We start from the raw sequence: 22,518 nt of genomic DNA, 5'->3' as shown, positions 1-22,518 counted from the left end.
ACGTTACGATATAACGTTCGAACGTTATATCTTCCAAATAAGGAAGATGACATGTTGTACACGTTAATCATATAACATGCGAATGTTCCAAAGTAGTTGCAAACGTATTTAGTATGCATGCTAATTTAAGTTGTACATGCGAACTAGCGTTTGCATGTATGATCGTTCAAATTCTTGAGTAGCACATACGTGCGAACGTTATTTGTAATTCGTGCGAATGTAAAATCTTTGAGTTGCCATAAACCAAATATACGTTTGAACTAATAGTTATGTACGTTCACACGTATTATAAAATATGTTCAACAGCTTGCTCAGGTGCGAACGTGTATTTTAGCCATCACGTTTGAACGTTTGTCATCTTACGTTCGAATGCTTATACTAGATAAATCTAACGTGCAAATATAATAGCCAAAAAGTTTTGCCGTATAAGCTTATCCTCCGAACGTTAAATTTTATGTTTGAACGTGTACTTGAAATAATTTAGATTAGAGTATATAATATGCTTCATAATATTAATATTGCTCAGTTTTTCTATCTTTCTTTCAGAATATGGCTCATCTTCTGACTACTAGGGAAAGGGAGAGGGAAGGAACAAGCGAGGACATGTCTCGAATAGAGGCTCGAACAGTGATATTTGAACTAGATGTCATGATCAAGCACTTTCACAAACTCATATGGGAGCAGAAAAGCATTCGAGACTTGTTCATTACGGAAGGATGGATGAGTATCTACACATTGAAGGGTATCTTTTATATGTAGATGCATTCCATGCCTAAAGATGCATCCTCTCACACCGTAACAGTACGAGGTATTTAGTTCGAGGTCTCGACAGAGATATCGACTGCAGGAGATGCTCAACCTATGGATGGATCCCAAGTAGATGTACTTGTACGCACTTCTGCATCATCTACTGGCCCAGTTGACCAGTCAGAGGCTGGGGATACTGATGAGGAGGATGGTGACCGAGATGTGGATTTCTACATCCTCACTTATACTTGCCAAGATCAGAACTCCTTCAGCCAGGTACAATTCCTTTATTTTTTTTTGCATGTTGCATCTTATTGTTGCAACAAATGTGGATCCTGTGGGACATAAGGCCACATTTAGCCAGAAACGTGCACAGTTCCTCATACAAGTGGCAAGTAGAGACCCCATCGACTTGCCACTTTGTATTTTTGAGAGGATTCATTTCGAGATGAGCGTCTTCTCCATGGATGACCTCCCATATGGAGTCCTTATTACCAAGCTACTACTGGCCTGGAGTGTGCAACCCATGGTGGAGGAGTGGAGGACAGACCAGATGACTCCCTTCGACATTACCACACACCGTTGGAGCATTAGACAGGGGAAATGGCATGGTCGCTATCAACCTGACCATGTACTAGATCCATGGGAGTACTAGTCAGTCGCCGTCAGGTACATTTATGGAAGATGTGCGACCTGCTTGGGTTGATGCGATGGTCTGAGATATTATGCACACATCGACCGAAAGATCAAGTCAGTAGAACAGAGTATTGGAGATTTTGTCGCCGATGTTGTCCATTGGATAGATATCCTAAACACAAAAGTCAACGCATTGACTGATGATTTTCATAAATATGTAACCAACACGTTTTGAGTATTTTATACTTTATTTTTATCATATTTAATATATTGACTATTTTTGAATTTTAATTCTCAATCTTTTTTAATGTTAGGTTATACAACTTTAATATTAAATTATTGCATTTCAATTCTCAATTTTTTTTAATTTGAGATATCCAACTTCAATATTAAATCAATTAACATTCGCACGTGATAATCAATAACGTTTGAACGTTGGCGCTAAAAATTTTCACGTTCGTACGTAAATAGACCCCATGTTCGAATGTCCCGGGAACGTTCTAACGTGAATTTGTATATGTTCGAACGTAATGCAATTCTAATAAAGAAAAGAAACCCAAAAGGAAAAGTGCAAATTACACTGTATATTTCCTTTTGATCTAATGATATTGATCTTATGATTTCCTTATAACATGATCTAAGATTTGCAATATTTTTTTTATTGGGTTAGCTAGGTTGTATATAATATAGTGCATGCATGCGAAGGATAAACTTGATCAGCTAAAAAATGTGTGTGTGTGTGTGTGTGTAACAAGTCTTGGCAGCAACTCTTCGCAGGTGGTGGAGATGAAAATCTGAAGGAAGTGAACGGTGGAGCTAAAGTGTTAGGGTTAGGGCAACAAAGTCACTGGAAGTGAAGTGTTTGTCGAGGGGGCCTTTTCTGAGGAAGTGAAGAGTACTTCCGTGATAAGAGTTCACAGGCTAGACCTGGGCAAGCTGATGGGCCTTGTAATTGAAGTGTTTAGTTTTGTTACTTAGAATGAAGAACTGGGCCTTAAGATATCTTGGTCATTTCCTTTTTATTTGCTTTGTTTAGTTGTTATTATTTCGTGAGTCATGTCTGTACAAGTTTGAGACCTTTTTTCTGTGTGTGCACATCTTTAATTTAAATGTTCCTTGTAGTGAACGAAAGGGACTATCCAGAAAGTTTAATGAAAACCTAGTTTTTACTTTTTCCTTGTCTATCTCTCACCCCCTTTTTGTCCAAGTGTATTACAAGTGGTATCAAGGGCCATCGATTTCTAGCACTGTTTACAATGGCTGAGGGGACAAGACTCAACCTACTACAAGATGGGCTCACAACCCTAAAAAAGCTTCAGAAAATTAGTAGAATGAAATGAAAAAAAACCTTTGATGCTAAGTTTTTACATTTAAATACTAAAATGGCTACCCTCCAACTGCAAAATTATGTGATTGTATAGAAGCTAGCTGTGTTAACTGCATAGATGCAAAAGAGGCAGCCCCATGTCAGACCTAGGGACTTATCCTCTAGTGAAAAAGTCAGGGAAGATGCTGAAAATCTATAGCTACATCAGACTTTTCAGGAACCTTTTCAGCAGCAATAGTACCAGCAACAAAACCATCAAAACTTGCAATTTTAGCAGCAACATGGAGGTGATGTGCAGGCACGAACATTGAGATTAGACTTTTCCATTTTTAATGGGAAAGACCCAGTAGGTTGGATTCACAAGGTTAATCAGTTTTTTCATTTTCACAACACATTACCACATCAAAAGCTAAGGCTTGTCTCTTTTCACAAGGAGGGTAAAACCCTCATTTGGTTTCAAGAAATGGAAGAAACAACCCAGTTTAGGGACTGGGACACATTCAGTAAGGCTGTGTTGATTAGATTTGGGCCCAATGCATATGATGACCCAATGTAAGCCATCACGAGATTAAGACAAACTGGTACTGTAGAGGACTATCAAGCAAGGTTTGAAACCTTATCTAACAGATTAAGATGATTGTCAGACATGTACAAGTTAAGTTGTTTTTTAAGTGGCCTAAAAGATGAGATCCGGTTAACAGTGTATGTTCAATCCCACCAACTTAACCACAACATATAGCCTAGCCAAAACTCAAGAAGAAAATGTGAACCTAACCAAAAGAAACCCCAGATCCAGCCTAGTATATTCACTTGACCCAGGTATTTTGAAAACACCACCCACCCACCACACGGACCCAACCAAGCCCAACCAATACAAACCAAGTTTTCCCATCCACAAAGTCACCCAAAACCTAATGAAAGAGAGGAGGGAGAAATGATTGTGTTATCATTGTGATACCAAGTGGGTCTCATGCCATAGATGCCAAAACCCCAAGCTATATTTACTAGAAGAAGTGCTGTTGGACAGTCAGTACAATAAACCCGTTTAGGAGGAAATTGGTGAACAAAGTGACCCCACCCAAACATTTTTCGAAACCACCATTACCCCGCCCAATCCTGAAATATCACTCCATGTAATTACCGGATCACACAATCCACACACAATGAGGGTGAAAGGGAGAATTGGAAACCAGAAGGTCACAATCTTGATTGATAGTGGTTCCACTCATAATATTTTGGACACTGCTTTCATTAAGAAATCCAACTTGCCTATTGAAGACATGGGAAGAGTCAAAGTAAGGGTTGCTAATGGGGATCTCATCCCAAGTGAGAGAAAATGCAAAGATGTGAGATTATTTGTTCAAGGAACTACCTTTCTATCATAAGTGCAAATTTTGGTATTGGCAGGATGCAATATGGTGTTGGGTGTCAAGTGGTTGAGGGAGCTTGTCTCTATCTTATGGGATTTTAAAAACCTGTCCATGAAATTTTGCTATAAGGGCAAAGAAGTTATGTTGCAAGGCCATACTGCAGTAAATATGATCGAAGAAATGTTATTATACAAAGGTGACAAAATGGAAAACAAGGGAGTGATTTTGCAGCTGTTAGAGGAAGACAATGCCATGGACCAGCAAGCTGAAGAGCCCATTCCAACAAATATTCAGACCCTGTTGGGCCACTTTAATGATGTATTTGCTGATCCAAAGGGATTACCACCCCTACGTACTCATGACCATGCTATAAACCTTATCCCAAACACCAACCCCATCTCTATAAGGTCTTACCGCTGCCCTTACTACCACAAAGATAAAATTGAGAAAATAGTTCAAGAACTATCGAAGACAGGGGTAATTCAACCTAGCCAAAGCCCTAACTCTTCTCCCGTACTACTGGTTCGAAAGGCCGATGGCACTTGGTGATTGTGTGTGGACTATTGGGGGCTAAATAGTGTGACCATCAAGGATAAGTTTCATATCTCGGTGGTAGAGGAATTAATGGATGAGCTGCACAGATCGGTTATTTTTTCAAAGGTTGATTTGAGGTCCGGTTACAACAAAATCCATGTTAGGCCCAATGACGTTCCCAAAATAGCTTTTAGAACTCATGAAGGGCACTATGAGTTCTTAATAGTGCCCTTCAGGCTTACTAATGCACCCTCTACTTTTCAAACCCTTATGAATTAGGTATTTCATCCATTTATACGGAAATTTATACTTATTTTTATTTTTTTTAACGATATTCTTGTGTATAGCAGATCGAAAATGGAGCATTCTATTCAGCTAAAGCTCACTCTTGAGACGTTGAAACAACACTCATTGTTTGTCAAACAATCTAAGTATCGTTTTGCTAACAAGGAGATAACCTACCTAGGCCATTTAATTTCAGCTAGTGGTGTGAAGGCAGACCCCTAGAGCTCAAAGTTATGGTGGAATGACCCTTACCTAAGTCCCTAAAAGCATTTAGGGGATTCTTGGGATTAACGGGTTACTACCAGAGATTTATTAGGGGTTATGGAGCAATTGTAGCCCCTCTAACAAGAGTGTTTAAAAAGGATGAGTTTTGTTGGAGTGAAGAGGGCAAGGTGGCATTTCACAAGTTGAAAGAAGCGGTGACCCAACCTTCGGTGTTAGCACTACTTGATTTTACTATTCCATTTATGGTTGAGTGTGATGCATCCAACATCGCGGTAAGGGCTGTTTTGATGCTACCGCGATGTTGGATGCAACAGGGCATACCTATAGCTTTTTACAACCAATCTTTAAAGGGGAGGGCACTCGCTATGTCCACTTATGAAAATGAACTTTTCGCCCTTGTCTCGGCGGTGTTGAAATGGAGACCCTACTTATTAAGAAGAACCTTTGTGGTGAGGATTGACCAGCAAAGCCTTAAATACTTGCTGGATCAAAAAATTGGAATGCCAATGCAACAAAGGTGGATTACAAAGCTTCTCGGCTATGATTTTGTTGTGAAATATAAGAGGGGACACTTATGTTGATTACTTTCCCTAGTGTGGACTGGATCGATGAATTGAAACGAGCTTATGGTTTAGATGCACAGTTGCAAACACTATTTGAGAACTACAACAAAGGCAGTTTGAATCCAAACTACACCATAACAGAGGGTCTGCTTCTTTATAAAAGCAGATTATACATTCCCGACAACGAAGATTTCAAAAATAGGTTAATGGAACTTTTTTCACACAGCAGCTCGTTGGGGGGGGGGGGGGGCACTCAGGGTGTGAAGGGATTTTTATTGGCTCGAGATGAAGAAAGACCTAAAAAAACTCATTAGGGCCAATGATATTTGTCAAAGAGTCAAATTTGAAAACTCACTACCCAGTTGACTACTTCAGCCCTTGCCCATTCCCTCCTAACCATGGACACACATAACGATGGATTTTATAGACGACCTCCCAAACTCTCAAGGCTACAACAACCTCTGGGTTGTATTAGATTGGTTAACAAAATATAGTTACTTTGTCCCACTGAAGCACTCCTACACTGCCAAAACAGTGGCTGAATTGTTTCTCAAACACATATTTAAATTACATGGGCTACCAACATCAATTGTGTTGGACAGGGATAGCACGTTTACAAGTCATTTCTGGCAGGAACTCTTTTCCCTACAAGGAGTTCAGATGGACTTGAGTACGGCTTATTACCCACAAATGGATGGCCAAACCGAGGCTGTCAACAAGACGGTGGATAATTATCCCACGTGTTTCACTTGTGACAGACCGAAAGATTGGGTGTCATAGATTTCCCTTGTTGAGTGGTGGTACAATTCCACTCAACATCTATCCACAAAATTGACACCCTACGAGGCACTTTATGGCTACCCCCCACCTCGACTTCTAGACTATATACCTGGGATAATCAGGGTTGACTCAGTAGACTAGACACTACACAACAGGCACCAAATCACAAAGCTCCTCAGGCACAACATTCAACAGGCCGCACAATATCGAATGAAAAAATACTCAGATTTGAAAAGGAAAGAACAAAGTTTTGAAGTGGGAGAAGCAGTATACCTCAGGCTACAGCCCTATCTCTAGATCATTGTAGCTCAGCGTAGAAACCTCAAACTCGCACCTAGATTTTATGGCCCCTTCAAAATTTTACAGTGGATCGGCTCAGTAGTTACAAGCTCGATCTTCCATGTTCCTCTTAGATCCACCCAACAGTTCATGTCTCTCAGCTTAAAAACAAATTGGGCTCCAAAATTTCTTCTATACAGACCCTACCACCAGTGGATGAACACGGTGTCATTTACACAGAACCTGAGGAAATTCTAAATAGAAGGATGCGAAAGGTAAGGAACCATGCAATGGTGGAGTTACTTACCCGTTGGCACAGCCAGAAGGCAGTGAACGCCACTTGGGAGACTTGCGGCTGAAGGAGGGCTTCCCACACCTTGCAGGCAAGGTGTTCTAAAGGGAGGGGTATGTAACAAGTCTTGGCAGCAACTCTCATAGGTGGTGGAGATGAGAATCTGAAGGGAAGTCAACGGCGGAGTTGAAGTGTTAGGGTTAGGGCAACAAAGTCACTGGAACTGAAGTGTTTGTCGAGGGGGCCTTTTCTGAGGGAGTGAAGAGTACTTTCGTGTACTTGGTGGGAAGTGGAAGTCAACGTGAGAAGGGTTCATGGGCTGGACCTGGGCCAAGCTGATGGGCTTCATAATTGAAGTGTTTAGTTCTGTTACTTAGAATGATGAACTGGGCCTTAGGATATCTGGGCCATTTCCTTTTTATTTGCTTTGTTTAGTTGTTATTCTTTCATGGGTCATGTCTGAACAAGGCTGAGGCCTTTTTTCTGTGTTTGCACATCTTTAGTTTAATTGTTCACGGTAGTGAACGAAAAGGACTATCCATAAAGTTTAATGAAAACCTAGTTTCTACTTTTTCCTTTTCTGTCTCTCACCCCCTTCCTGGAGGCCCTCCCCTCGAAGAGAGCTTTTTCCTGTGCGTGTAAATCCTTTTTGCCCAAGTGTGTTACAGTGTGTGTGTGATTCAATGAAGTTATAAAAGGTTGCATGCCCATGTGAAAAACTATTTCGAACCAGACTGTACCATACTTAAGCTAATCATTCTTAGAAAAAAGAAGGGAAAAAAGCCAATTAAAAGACATAGGAAATATAGTTGCAGCTCATCAAACAGCTAACTTTTCTTACTTCAAATGTGCAATATAACTTGCATCAAAAGAGAAGTTGTCTGGATATACATACATATATATTTATATATATATTTATATATATATATATATATATTTATATATAAAAGAGCTAGCTAGCGAGATGATGGCAAGAGTACCATTAGAAAAATTTGGGAAAATTAAGCAAGCATGCACGTAAATTATAACTTGGTTAAACCAGACGTGATATATAGATAATAATTATGAATTAAAAAGTATCATAATTATCAGATGGAGTACGTACAGACATATACATATATATATATATATAAATATATTTATATATATATATATATATATTTATATATTGCACCAACCATGGCATGATGGATATATACCGTTCGAGTGAGTATCATGCATCATCCACTTGTTAATTGTACAAGTTGAGCACTCCAAATTTTATGACCACATATATATGGTACAATATCATGATAGAGCCTAGCTAGCTATTTCAAAAGTTGGGTGCATGCATGCATGCATGTAAATCATGGTCAATTGCCTTCCCTTGAAGGGATCGCCTTGCCTTAATATATACTAGTCTTTTACGGTATTTGACATTACACCCGTAATTTTAACTCGAACTTATAATGACTAGCTAGTTCTGACTATAAAATCATGAAATTGTAAAGGGGGAATATTGCTGAAGTTTTAGGTTTGGGTGAGGGCTAGCTAACTACAAGTCTAGTGCATGTAAGGACCAAAATGTAATAGATATGAAGATGTTGACACTTGATCAAAAGGAAGACAGCTTGCGGGCTCTTGCATTCACGTACCATCATCTTCAATTCCCATCACACGTTTCCCACTCATATATAAATTTTCCCGCTCATATATAGTTGACCATCGCACAGTACTTGCCCAGATGATCACGTAATACTACAATTCCAGAGAATAATTACCCCTAATTAAATTCCATGTTCAAACTCATACATTTATATACATATATATATATATATTATATGAAATTATCTAAATCCCCCTCCATAATTTTGGAAAATTTGTCATCTTTCTCAATTACTCAGTCATGGAAAAGTCAATTACGAGATCAGATGATCAGATCGTTTTAATCATGCACCATGCTTTTCCTTTTTCGTAATATTTAAGTAAGGTAATTGAAGTAAGGTAATTAAAGTAAGAATTCCTTTTTCGTAATATTTAAGTAAGGTAATTGAAAGTTACAGAATATAAAATTATTATTCAAACTCCTCAGCACATTCTAATGGTAATTCTTATTAATTTATGGATCGATGGATACAACTATTGTTATATATTGACTTACGACTCCATTTATTGACCAAATTCCCAAAGAACTAAGTATCCTAGCCTATATTTAATTCTCAACTACCATATATCCATCTATATGCATCATTGCATCGTTGTCCATTGAAAAAAGTTAGTGATATGAACCTATGGGAATGAAATCTCTTAAACCTACAATCAATTTGAAAACTCACTCAAGAAAACCAAAAATCAAGTCAATGGATGGAGAATCTAGACCCGTTGAGAACTTGCTTCAAGAACCTAAATTATATTAAAATTTAGACCCGTTGAATAACCTGTCTCAAGAACCCAGATTACAAGGATCAGGAACGCCATAAATGTTGTGATTTACCTTTAATAAATTCAAAAGTTCAATTAAGAACAAGATGAGTAAACTCGACTCACAATGAAAATTCAATATAGTCTAAAGACGACTTGTATTGGACAGCTACAAGGTATTTAAACTAAATTCCAATTAAGCCTAGGCCAAAACAAGACCCCCTTTTACCCAAAATGCCCTTGGATGAGTAGTGCCGCGGCTACAGTAACTCTTGAAACCCTAGTTCAACAAAATAAAACATATGTAGGCTAAGCATCCTCAAACCCGATTATTCTAAACTAATTCCTATAACTAATAAAATAAATCTTTTAAATGATTTAAACAAATTGAAAACATTCAATAACAATAGGCCCAAACATAACTCTAAGTGATGTCTTCCACAATTTGTATCAAGTGGATCAAAACTGATTCTCCTAATTCCAAGCTCATCTTGAGTGTTGGGCTCTTGCTAGCTTCATCCCTAGTAGATTGCACTAATCCTTGCATTGCTTCATTGATCTTCCTGGCTTTTGATATTGTGATTGGCCCATCTGAAACTTGCAGAAGATTTTTAAGACTAGGTCCACCTTGGTTTCCATTATTTAGTTAGCTAAAGTAAGGTTACAGATTATGATTTCCTAAGGTACTAGTACAACTTTTGTCTCTCTGAGTCTTTGAATAACATTAAGGCCTCATTTAGACATTTAGGGCTAGTTTGGTTACAAAAAATCAAATTATCTCATTTGATCATCTCATCTCATATAATCATTACAAAATTTTCAAACTCCCACACAAAATATAATAAACAATTTTACCTTTTCAAAATATCCCAAAACAAAAGTAAAATTAAAAACTTATATTAGAACTATATTTTATTTAACTTTTAACAAGACATCGCATCTCGTCTCACCTGAACTGCCCAAACGAGGCCTTAGAATATTTCAAAATATCTATGAATCGTAATGAAATTATTTGAGTTAAGTTGTTTTATTGGATTTTGAGCAAGAGTAATACTACTCATCATCCCTTTTACTATCATCTATTTTACCATCATATCCTCTCACAATCCTCTCACAATCCCATAATGTGGTATTATATGATTGTAAACTATTTATTATATTTCACTTGTGGGTTTTTTATTTAATGCCACATCAAGGGATGTTGAGATGATGATGACAAAAATGATGATAAATAGATTTTTCTTTTGGGGAAATGAGAGAGAAAAACTGAATAAAAACATTATAATAAAGTTAAAAAACTAATTGAATATTAGTTTTTAGTATTATAAATTTAAAAAAGTATATTCTTTTTTGTGTTTTGTTTAGAAGTTGGAAAATTTGTATTTGGTTTTGTGCTTGGATAATAATTAGATAATTAAGAAGTTGAAGATTTGAAATTGAAAATTGTTTTGTGTTTGAGTGATGTTTGGGAAAGAAATATTTGAGAATACCTAATTACACAAACAAGGCCTACATGTTTAATAAGTAATGTATAATAACTCAATTAACTAATCAGTCTCTTACGTTCTATAACTAGAGTTCAAAAATTAGCACTAGCTACCTCGCAGCTAGGAGTATAACGATGCTTATTCTTCTCAACTCTTGGAAAGAGGGGATTAGGAACAAAGACATTAAGGCCCCGTTATGATGTTGAGCTAAGTTAAGATGAGTTGAATTCTTTATAAATAGTAGTGAATTGAGATGGTGGAGTAAGTTTTGTTGTGCAGACCTAAGATGAATTTAGATGTTTGGATGATAAGGGGAGTTTAGATATATTTTTAGAAAGTTGAAAAATGTTGTGGGTTATGCATTTAAAGAGGTGTGGAGTTGAAAAATGTTGTTGATCTCATGTGTAAAGAAGTTTTGAGTTGATATGTGTTGATTTGAGAGTTGTGTATTTGGATTTTAGACTTAGCTTAAAATTAGACTGAATTAGGTTGATCTCAGTTCAGTCGAAGTTCCAAATGGGGCCTAACATTGTAACACATTCATAATAATGGTGTAGATGTATATTAGTATATATACCATTAATATTTTTGGCTTAGCAATGTATAAGTACTTGTATTTTGTCTAGTTTTCACGATTGAGTTTTTTTGATAATGTAGCTCTCTTCTATTGCAAATTTAATTCTCGATTGAACATTGGTTCCGTGCAAGTTAAGGCATTCATCTTTTCTTCTTCTTAATTGCTAGATCTCTTCTCTATCACTTTTAGCTAGGGCAAGATTTTAACTCCATCTTGCTGGTTTTTAACTATTTCTGAATGTTGAATTAATTGAATATGAGCGTTGACAAACGGAAATCTCTATTGGAACCAATAGTTTGTGTGGTTTTTTAGTATCTTTTTAAAAAGGAAAAAGCTATGCTTACCGTAAGAGGCTTCCGCTTGGAGCTTCCGCTGGACTGTCTTTATTTTTTTTTTTAGCTTTGTTTTTTTTTTTTTTTGTGATTAAGTAAGTATTCTTTAATAATATTGTGAATTTTTTTTATTTTTTAAAAAATATTTAAAGATATTAAAAAAATCAAATAAAAGAAACAAAAAAAATAAAATAAAAAAGCATAGAATGTATGAGCGGGAGCCCCCAACGGGAGCTCCCAGTAGTACTGGGAGTAGACCCACCCTTTTAAAAAATACACGTTCAGTTTCTTTTCTTGGTGAGACTATCATTTTCTTTCGTTCTAATACACATCATCGAAAGCTGAAAAAAATAAATTTATTAGTTCCCTCCATTTCTATAATGATCTGCCAATCCATTGGTCATTAATTAAAACCTGAATTATAAAATTAACTGATCGGATCGAATTGGATTTTCTGATAATTTGCTTACCTTTACTCATACATTTCAACCAAACATGTGTGTGTATATATATATATATATATGTTTGACCTGCCTGCAACGTCCAAACAGTACGTACTTATTACCCATCTCCCAATTCCCAAAACTCAGATATTCCAGCATATATATATATATATATATATATATATATATATGTTTGACCTGCCTGCAACGTCCAAACAGTACGTACTTATTACCCATCTCCCAATTCCCAAAACTCAGATATTCCAGCATCGAAAGAAAATTATGATGCAAACAAAAGCTGAAAGGATACAAATTACTGGGATGCACTTCATTTCATGCATGAGACACGAGCTCAGTTCATGCATGAAAGAGACACGAACCAAAAACAATTACGTACAGACAGTAGAAAGTTTTCCTTAATCTAAGATCATGAGCTTAAATACTGTATGCCAATTATATATATATATCTGGTAATATATCTTTGAAAGACTTGAGTATCAATCATGGCAGCAGCTTCTACTCGTTCAGCTTGACCTAATTTCCTAATAAATTAATACAATAAAACATATACAAATCAAATATTTTCTTAACACTACAACAAAATTGTTTTTTAGGAAAGAAATTTTTCGACCCAAAAAGTTTCCATTTAGCCTCTGCAAGGATTTTGGAATGAAAATATCTCGTCCTTAGGCCGTCCAATAGGTCTGTCCTAAAAAGTTTTTTAGACGTCTCAAAAAATATTTTTTAAGTTGAAATTTGTTAAAACCAGCTTCTGAAAGTGTTCGAATTATTTACGAATAATTTAGTTAATTTATTTACAGCTCTTAACAATAAATTAGCAGAAATATGGAAGGTTTTACTAATGATACTAAACATAATAATTATTTATGGTCAGTTATTTATTATAATAAAAATAGATTCTTCTTTAAGAGAAAATATTTATTTTTATTGTAAATAGTCAATTTTTTTGTACGTACGAAATACTCTCGATGTTAAATCGATCTGTTCGAATATTGATCATCAAACTTCTGTTTTTATTAGTACGTACAATTCACTGAACCTGTTTCAGGAAAATGATCATCACGTTCTATTCTTTGTTTATTGAAATGAGTCGCTAATATATTTCCATTCTTTTCATTCCACAGGCAGTCTTCTTTGACTAATTGGATATTTTGTTAAATTAAAATGAATGTGACGTGTGTTTATCATTTTTCTTAATTAATATGTATGTAGCAGTATGTACGTACGTACGTTCTAGATCTTAGGGAATATATATATATATATATATATATATATCATTTAATGACTGATCATCTGTTTTTTTATTTAATTTCTTTACTTAATTAATTAGACAAGGTTATTAGCAATCTATAAATGGCATCCAATCCATGAGCCTTCTGCAACATTCATCCCTACAACTTAATTGCTTGATTTCGCCATTTAGTAGTACTCATGGGTGCTAAAAGATCTCCCCTCTTCCCTTTGATCAATCTCAGCCTCCTCCTTGCCCTCATTCCTGTCCTTTCTCATGCAAAACCTCCACCTCAATCTTCTGACCAAAAAACATCACCCTTTGAATTTCTCAAGCATCTTCAGGGATGCCACAAGGGTGAGAAGCTCAAAGGTATCCATGACCTCAAAATGTATCTTGAAAACTTTGGTTATTATCACAAAACCGAAAACAACACCCATGCCAATGATGATGATTTTGATGAACTCTTAGAATTTGCCGTAAAAACATACCAACAAAATTATCATCTAAAGGCCACTGGGACTTTGGATGCTCAAACGGTATCAAAGATGATGATGCCTCGTTGTGGGGTAGCAGATATCATCAATGGTACAAACTCGATGCAATCGGGCAAGAAAAAGCATCACCACTCGGGCTCATTCCATACCGTCTCTCATTATACTTTCTTTCCAAGTGCCCCAAGGTGGCCGCCCTCAAAGTATCATCTCACCTACAGGTTTCTCCTAGGAACCCCAACTCAAGCCAGGAGTCCCGTCGCACGAGCTTTCCAAACATGGGCAAGAAACACCCACTTCACTTTCTCGCAGACTCATGTCCTGTCAAACGCAGATATCACTATTGGTTTTTTTAGAAGGAATCATGGAGATGGGTTTCCTTTTGATGGAACTGGTGGAATCATTGCTCATGCATTTGCGCCAACAAATGGAAGATTCCATTATGATGCAGATGAGCGCTATAGTACTGTGGGTGCTACTCCTGGTGCATTTGACTTGGAGACAGTTGCTTTGCATGAAATTGGGCACCTTCTTGGACTTGGACATAGCTTAGTTCAAGGAGCAATCATGGAACCCTTTATCTCTTCAGGAGTGACTAAAGGCTTGCATCCAGATGATATTGCAGGAATTAGAGCCTTATATAATGTTTGACACTACATGAAAACTGTTTATTTACGGCTAGTTATTTCTTGTGAAAATAACTATTTCTTGTGAAAAGAGTTTGTTTTTGTTGTAAATAATCATTATCATCACAATAATTTGTCAAATGCTCATTTTTCTTGTAGTGTGAGAAATGTCTAAGAATTTAAAGGAAGTAGGTCATTATTATAGAATAAAGCATTAGTTGCTTATAAAATAAACTGACAATGTTTTGGCAAGAAGATTAGGTACTATATAATTTAATAAATTAGCTGTTAAGATTTATGTCTTAATGCATTTAGTTTGAATTTTCACTTTATTAATAAAGTCAAATCTAGATAATCATGAATATCTTGTTTGGGCAATTATTGTAACACCCCATATTTTAGTGTATTTTTTTTTTATTTACAGATTATCTGTTATTAATTTAAAATTTATTCTCTTATTTTAAAATTGTTGGATTTTTAGTTGTGTTATTTTTTTATGATTTTAATTTTGTGAAAATTATTTTTGAAGTGCTTTCTCTAAATTAATTATTTTTATGCGTTTAAATTTCTTCTCAAATTAAATTAACTTGTTGTGGGGTTTAATTATTTATTTTCATTTTAATCATTACGTTTGAATTATTTTATTTTACTTGCTGTTTTAAAATCGTTTCCGTTGGATCTTTTTTTTGTGACCCAAGATTTAAGGATTGGACCTTATTTCTTTCTCTACATTTTCTCTTTCCTCTTTTCTTTTTCTTCTTTTCTTTTTTTTTTCCTTTCTTTCTTTTTCTTTTTCTCCCCCCTGCTTCCCGCGCGGACGTCTCTCTCTCTCTCTCTCTCTCTCTCTCACGCCGTGCAACCGTTCCTCACCCAACCCGCCGCCGTCGCACCGTCGTGCGACACCGCCCACCCCATCGTGCTCCCCACCGGCCGGCGACCACCCTCTCCGATTTCCAGCCTCAGCCGCGCTACCGTTAGCCTCCACGCACCACACGAAGTCGTGGCATTCCTTGCGCCGCTGCGCCGCCGTCGCGCCACCTCCGGCCACCATCTCTTCACCACATCATCCTCGACCTCCCAGCTACTCAATGGACCCAACCCCGGCTCCGATCCATCACCGGTGAAGCCCGACCATGTCCATTTCCGATTTGTGCATTTTTGGGCCTAAAACACCCCTTGCGCTGCCACCCACGGCAAACCACCACCACCATTGGCTTCACCGACCTCTCTAGGCCCTACCCTATCAATTTTGGGTCTTGGTTTGTCCCCGTTGAAAAGTGGGTTTTTGAGACCCACGGCCACAGTGTATTTTACACTGTTACGTTGCTGAGCCGCCACTTCTTGCAGTTTCGTGATCCTTCGAAAATCATTATATAGCAAAGTAAGTATTTTCTCAAAGAACTTTCTGTAGGGCAGGTTTCGGTTACATGAGCAGTTAGGAAAACTGCACAATTTGACCCAAACGACAATGCAAGAACGACATCGTTCTAATTATTCCACCTTAACACTAAACGACACGATTACAGACAGTTAAACAAACCAACTGACACTTGAACAAAACTCTGCGTTTTGGTCATTTCTTCACTGCGAGTCGAGACTTCAATCTCAGCAAGACTTCAACCCTTGTTCATGCAAAGCTCAGACATCACTTACTATAGCCCGTAACATACCCTTCCCCATCAGAGCACCTTGCCCACAAGGTGAGGAAACCTGTCACGCAATGACCAATATGGCTCCCAAGTGGCATCATCCACACTAGCTCCCTTCCAATGTACTAAGACATCAATTACTGATCTGTTATTAACTTGCCTCATCCGCCGCTGCAAAATAGCCTCAGGTTCATGAGTGAGTTCACCTTGTAAATCTACTGGAGGTAATGAAGATAGTGGAGAGTGATGTTGTCCCAGTTTTTTCTTAAGACAAGAAACATGAAAAACTGGGTGGATAGAGCTGGTTGGAGGCAATTCCAGCTTATAAGCAACCTGCCCTACTCGTTGGACAATCTGAAAAGGTCCAAAGAAACGAGGAGAAAGTTTGAGATTCCTTCTAGCAACCAATGATTGTTGCCTATAAGGCTGTAATCTCAAATAAACCCAATCCCCAACAGCAAATTCTCGTTCTGTTCTTCTCTTATCAGCTTGGTACTTCATCCTTTCTCGAGCAGCAACTAAATTACTCTTAAGAGTAAAAAGAATCTGAGCTCTAGTCTTCAAAACTTCATCAACTGCTGGATTAGCAGTCAAACTAGGTATATAAGCTTGCAGCTTGGGTGGAGGTCTACCATACACTACCTCGAAGGGAGTTAACTTGGTAGCAGTGTGAGGAGTGGAATTATACCACCATTCAGCCAAGGTTAACCAATCAGACCACAACCTAGGCCTATCCCCGGAAAAACTCCTCAAAAAATGTTCAACACATTTGTTGACTGCCTCAGTTTGGCCATCACTCTGAGGGTGGTAGGCAGATGAGTAAGAAAGGGTCACTCCTTGGAGGTTAAAGAGTTCCTTCCAAAAGGAACTGGTGAAAGTAGCTCCTCTATCAGAAACAATATTCTGAGGCATGCCATGGAGTTTAAACACATTATCAAAAAATAATGTTGCCACCTTAGATGCTGTAAATGGATGCTTTAAAGCCATAAAATGTGCATATTTGGATAATCTGTCAACAACAACCATGATGACAGAAAATCCTTTAGAGATTGGCAAGCCTTCAATGAAATCCATGGACAAATCTGTCCATGTATTTGCAGGTATAGGAAGAGGCTGTAAAAGACCTGCAGGATGTAAATGCTCCACCTTATTCCTCTGACACAGATCACATTCTCGTATATACTGCTTCACTTCACGTTTAAGTCCAGGCCAATAAAAGTCATGTCTAGCTCGATGCAATGACTTATGGAACCCTGAATGTCCAGCAGAGGGGCTAGCATGGATAAAATGTAAAATTTTTAGTTTCAATTCCTGATTATCAGGTATATAAATTCTGCCCTTCTTGAACAATAACCCATGCTTGATAGAAAATGCAGAAGATGAAGAAGGAGAACTCCCTTGTAATGCTGCCAAATGATCCTGCACTTTCTGATCTGAAGTGTAAGCTTGTTTCAATTCCTCCAACCAAATTGGAGTAGGAAATGAGGTAGTAGACATTAAAGTTGTGTCATCTGAAACTGCCTTTCTTGACAAAGCATCTGTTGCTTTGTTTTCAACTCCCTTCTTGTACTCAATTGTGAATTCATAGCCTAAAAGCTTAGAAATCCACCTCTACTGAGCATCTGTCCCCACTTTCTGTTCTAAAAGGAACTTTAAACTGTGATGATCAGTTCGAATAACAAAGGCAGACCCTAACAAATAAGGCCTCCACTTTTTGACAGTCATGACTAATGCCAAAAGCTCCTTCTCATATGTTGAAAGCATTAAATTTTTTCCCTTAAGAGCCTGACTTAGAAAAGCCAATGGCCTCTTGTCTTGCATCAAGACAGCTCCTATTCCCACTCCACATGCATCACATTCAACCACAAACTGTTTATTGAAATCAGGTAAACATAGAACAGGAGGACTGGTGACTGCCTTCTTTAATTCTTCAAAAGCATGAGTGGCTGCCTCAGACCACTTAAAAGCATCCTTTTTCAACAAAAGAGTTAAAGGTGCTGCAATCTGTCCATAGCCACGAATAAATTTTCTGTAATATCCTGTTAATCCCAAGAAACCCCTCAAAGCTTTGAGATTTTTTGGAATTGGCCAAGACAACATTGCTTCCAGCTTTCTTGGATCAGCTCTCACACCATCTTTGGAAATTAAATGGCCAAGGTACTCGATTTCTGAACAAGCAAAGTAACACTTGGACCTCTTTGCAAACAATTGATTAGTCTCCAATGTATTCAAAACAGTGGCCAGATGATTTAAATGGGATGCCATATCTTTGCTGTAGACAAGAATGTCATCAAAAAATACTATGACAAACTGCCTAAGAAAAGGTTTAAAAACCTCATTCATCAATGCTTGAAATGTTGAGGGGGCATTTGTAAGGCCAAATGGCATGACAAGGAACTCATAGTGACCCTCATGAGTCCTAAATGCAGTCTTATGTACATCCTCATCTTTCATTCGAATCTGGTGATAACCAGATCTCAAGTCCAATTTAGAGAATACTGTTGAACCAAATAGCTCATCCAATAACTCATCAACAACAGGTATTGGATACTTATCCTTAACAGTAGCTTCGTTTAGCACCCTATAATCGATGCACATCCTCTAAGACCCATCAGATTTCCTCACTAGCAATACAGGAGATGAAAATGGAGACTGACTTGGCCTAATCACACCAGACATGAGTAGTTCAGATACAATCTTCTCGATTTCTGTTTTTTGAAATAAGGATATCTGTATGGCCTCACACTAACAGGTATAGTGTCTTTCTTGAGGTTGATTTGGTGATCTCGAGCTCGATGAGGAGGTAAAGAAGTATGTTCATCAAAAACCTTTCCAAACTTTTGTAATAACTGCAGTATTTCTGGACAAGGATCATTCTGAGGTTTCATGTTTTCCACAGCCATAAGTTGTAACCATACTCCTTTAAAGCCTACTTTAGAGATCATAGAAATTTCCTTATCATCAACTAAAGTGCTGGCAGATGATGTGAGTCCTTTAAAACAAACTTCTCTTCCATGATAAACAAACTGCATTTTTAAGTCTGTGAAATCCCACAGTATTGGTCCAAGTGATGAAAGCCAACTTACTCCCAACACTACATCACACCCTCCGAGAGATAATGAGAAAAAATCAACAACAAATCTGGTGCCTTGGATTTGAATACCAACACCAACAGCTTTGCCACCACTAGACAAAACATCACCATTAGCCACTTTGACTTGCAAAGCTTGCCTTTGCTGCAATACCAAGCCACACCTGCCTACCAGAGCAGTATCCACAAAATTGTGGGTGCTGCCAGAATCAATCAATATGACTACCTTTTTGTTATGAATATGACCAACCATTCTCATGGTTGTAGTACTGGGAGAACCTACCATAGCTTGCAATGAAATGGAAGCTATGTCAGCAGATTCAGGCTCCTCATGGATCTCTTCCACAAGTAATTCCTTCTCACTCGTATGAACACTAGTTTCACCAATTTCCATTCCATCTAACACATAAACTTTTGGCCTACTGCACTTATGGCCTGGTTGCCATTTCTCATCACAAAAATAACATAAGCCTTTCTTTCTTCTCTCTTGCATCTGAGACTCACTTATTTTTTGATAAGGTAACTTAACAATAGGTGCCTTAGGGTTTCCCAAAACAGAAGGTCCCATATTAGACTGAGGATAATCACTAGAACTAGGTCTCCACGATCTCTTTGTACTCCAAACATACTGTTCTTGAATTTTTGCTAAACCAAAGGCATCATTTAAGGAAGAAGGATTCAACATACGGATTGGCAGCCTAATCTCATCTTTCAAGCCACTCAAAAAACAACTTAATTTGTTTCTTTTAGAAATGCCTTTAATACAATTGGAAAGCAGTTCAAATTCAGTTTTATAAGCAGTAACTGAATGAACCTGTTTCAAACGTGTTAATGCCTCTATAGGATCATCATAAGCAGATGAACCAAAACGTACCTGCACTGCTTGAATGAATTCCTCCCAAGAATGAAAAACTTCCGACTCACTTGCATCCTGGAACCATACCAAGGCATCATTGTCCATGTGGAATGAAGCTATAAAGATCCTTTGGCCAGGAGGAACTTGATGATACAGAAAATATTGATTAGCACGATAAATCCAAGCAGCAGGATCCTTTCCACCAAATCTTGAAAAATCCAGCTTTATTTGTCTCATATTAGATCTGTCAGGTATATTTGTGCAGTAGACTCCCCCCGAACCATCATCTGTTTCACCTTCTCGCGAGTGATGAAAACCTTGTCCATTCCTTGTATTATGAGCATTAGTTTCCAGCTGAGGATTATAAGGAAGCTTCGAAAGATGCTGCAATAATTCAGTAAATTTCCTATCCTGTGCCTCCCTTTCCAATCTTGCTGTTTCTTGCTGCTGAGCCAGGATCGTAATTGCATCCTCGATCTGTTTTTGTTGTCTTTCTTGCCGCTCCCTTAACTGATTGACAGAATCAAGGATCTGTGCATATGATCTCGTGCCTTCCGCCATTACTGACAACTGATACCAATTGTAGTGGACCTTGTATAGTCTAAGAGAAACTGATGAGAACTGAGGTCACTAACCTCCAGAAATTCAACAGAGTTATGCTAGAGAAGAGGAAGATATAGAGAGAAAAGAGATAGAGAGAGATAGAAACAGAGAGAGAGGTTGAGTTTCCTTTGAATGCCGAAGTTAGCTTCTTTCCCAACTTACGGCTACTATTTATAGAAGGGGGTTTCGGTTACATGAGCAGTTAGGAAAACTGCACAATTTGACCCAAACGACAATGCAAGAACGACATCGTTCTAATTATTCCACCTTAACACTAAATGACACGATTACAGACAGTTAAACAAACCAACTGACACTTAAACAAAACTCTGCGTTTTGGTCATTTCTTCACTGCGAGTCGAGACTTCAATCTCAGCAAGACTTCAACCCTTGTTCATGCAAAGCTCAGACATCACTTACTATAGCCCGTAACACTTTCGTTATTTAAATGTATTTTTGCACTAACTCTTTTTAACTGTGAACTGGTTGGTTATGCCGGACTGAGTCCGAGGAGTTCGGGGGTCGGATGGATTGCGAACGGAGTTGATTGTATGTTTGGTTTGTGATTGGATTGTGTTGACATTTTTTGGTTGTGGTGGATATTGGTGATTTTATGAAGTAATGATATACTTTGGGATTATGAGGATTTTTAAGTTTTGAGAAATTAAGATAGATTATTTTAGAAGCTTAGGCTTAAATATGGAAATCCGTAATTGGTTGAAAACTTACGGAAATTGTGTGATTATTTTTTTTATAGGTGACGATTATTAGTCGACTCAACATTTTTTGAAGAAATTTCTGAAAAGCTAAGAAGTCCAGGTAAGCGGGGTTCATATACTAGTTTTGCATAAAAGAAATAAAATGAGGTTGACTTTGAAGATAAACGTGTTTTGAAAAGAAATGAGCTGAAAACAACCTCAGATATTTATTCTGCATATGCATAAATTCAATATAAGAGAAAGTGTTTTCTGTCATGACTGGTGTAGACATGAGCTAGTTTTGTGCACTTTGTTTCTGAACTATGTAAAAGAGAGAATAAGGAATTCTAAAAGTTTTGTTATGAACAAATGAGAATATTTTGTTTATGTTTATCTCGAACATGTGAAATGATCTGAAGCCTTTCAGTGTTTTGTTTTGATATGATGTGTCATCTGAAAACCTTGGCATAAAGTTCTAATTCTGTATATGGTTGTAATCGGATTTTCGATGAAATCCGTTCTGTTTCTGTTAAGGCCCAGCCACGGGTATAATGGTGGTTTATAACCCTACCACGGGAGTGAAACATGAAAAATGGCCCAGCCACGGGTATAATGGTGGTTTATAACCCTACCACGGGGGTGAAACATGGAATATGGCCCAGCCACGGGTATAATGGTGGTTTATAACCCTACCACGGGGGTTAAACATGGAAAATGGCCCAGCCACGGGTATAATGGTGGTTTATAACCCTACCACGGGGGTGAAACATAGAATATGGCCCAGCCACGGGTATAATGGTGGTTTATAACCCTACCACGGGGGTTAAACATGGTATTGTCCCGATATGATATTAAATGAAGATAAGATTATAATGTTTCAGTTTAGAAATGCCAACGAATTCTATTTTTGGAATAAGTTTATTTTTCTGAAAATTTTGTTCTAATGTTTTTGTATAAGTTTTGTTTCTACAT

The 22,518-nt window shown here is 37.6% G+C and overlaps 2 protein-coding genes across 2 annotated transcripts; one reads left to right on the top strand and one right to left on the bottom strand.

Annotated features, from left to right (window-relative positions):
* The first annotated feature begins 13,682 nt into the window (after positions 1–13,682).
* LOC108999203 (metalloendoproteinase 3-MMP-like) lies at positions 13,683–14,877 on the top strand. The gene has a single exon (XM_018976020.2). It carries the CDS (start codon positions 13,730–13,732, stop codon positions 14,672–14,674), a length of 945 nt encoding a protein of 314 aa, XP_018831565.2. The 5' UTR covers positions 13,683–13,729; the 3' UTR covers positions 14,675–14,877.
* A 4,087-nt stretch (positions 14,878–18,964) lies between these two features.
* LOC109007962 lies at positions 18,965–20,806 on the bottom strand. The gene has a single exon (XM_018987880.2). The coding sequence runs from the start codon at positions 20,804–20,806 to the stop codon at positions 18,965–18,967; it is 1,842 nt and encodes a 613-aa protein (XP_018843425.2).
* Between the last annotated feature and the right edge of the window lie 1,712 nt (positions 20,807–22,518).

Source organism: Juglans regia, chromosome 5, assembly GCF_001411555.2.
Source record: "Juglans regia cultivar Chandler chromosome 5, Walnut 2.0, whole genome shotgun sequence".
Lineage (NCBI taxonomy): Eukaryota > Viridiplantae > Streptophyta > Magnoliopsida > Fagales > Juglandaceae > Juglans > Juglans regia.
Note: the sequence above shows the minus strand (reverse complement) of the source record. Positions and strands in the feature narration are given on the sequence as shown.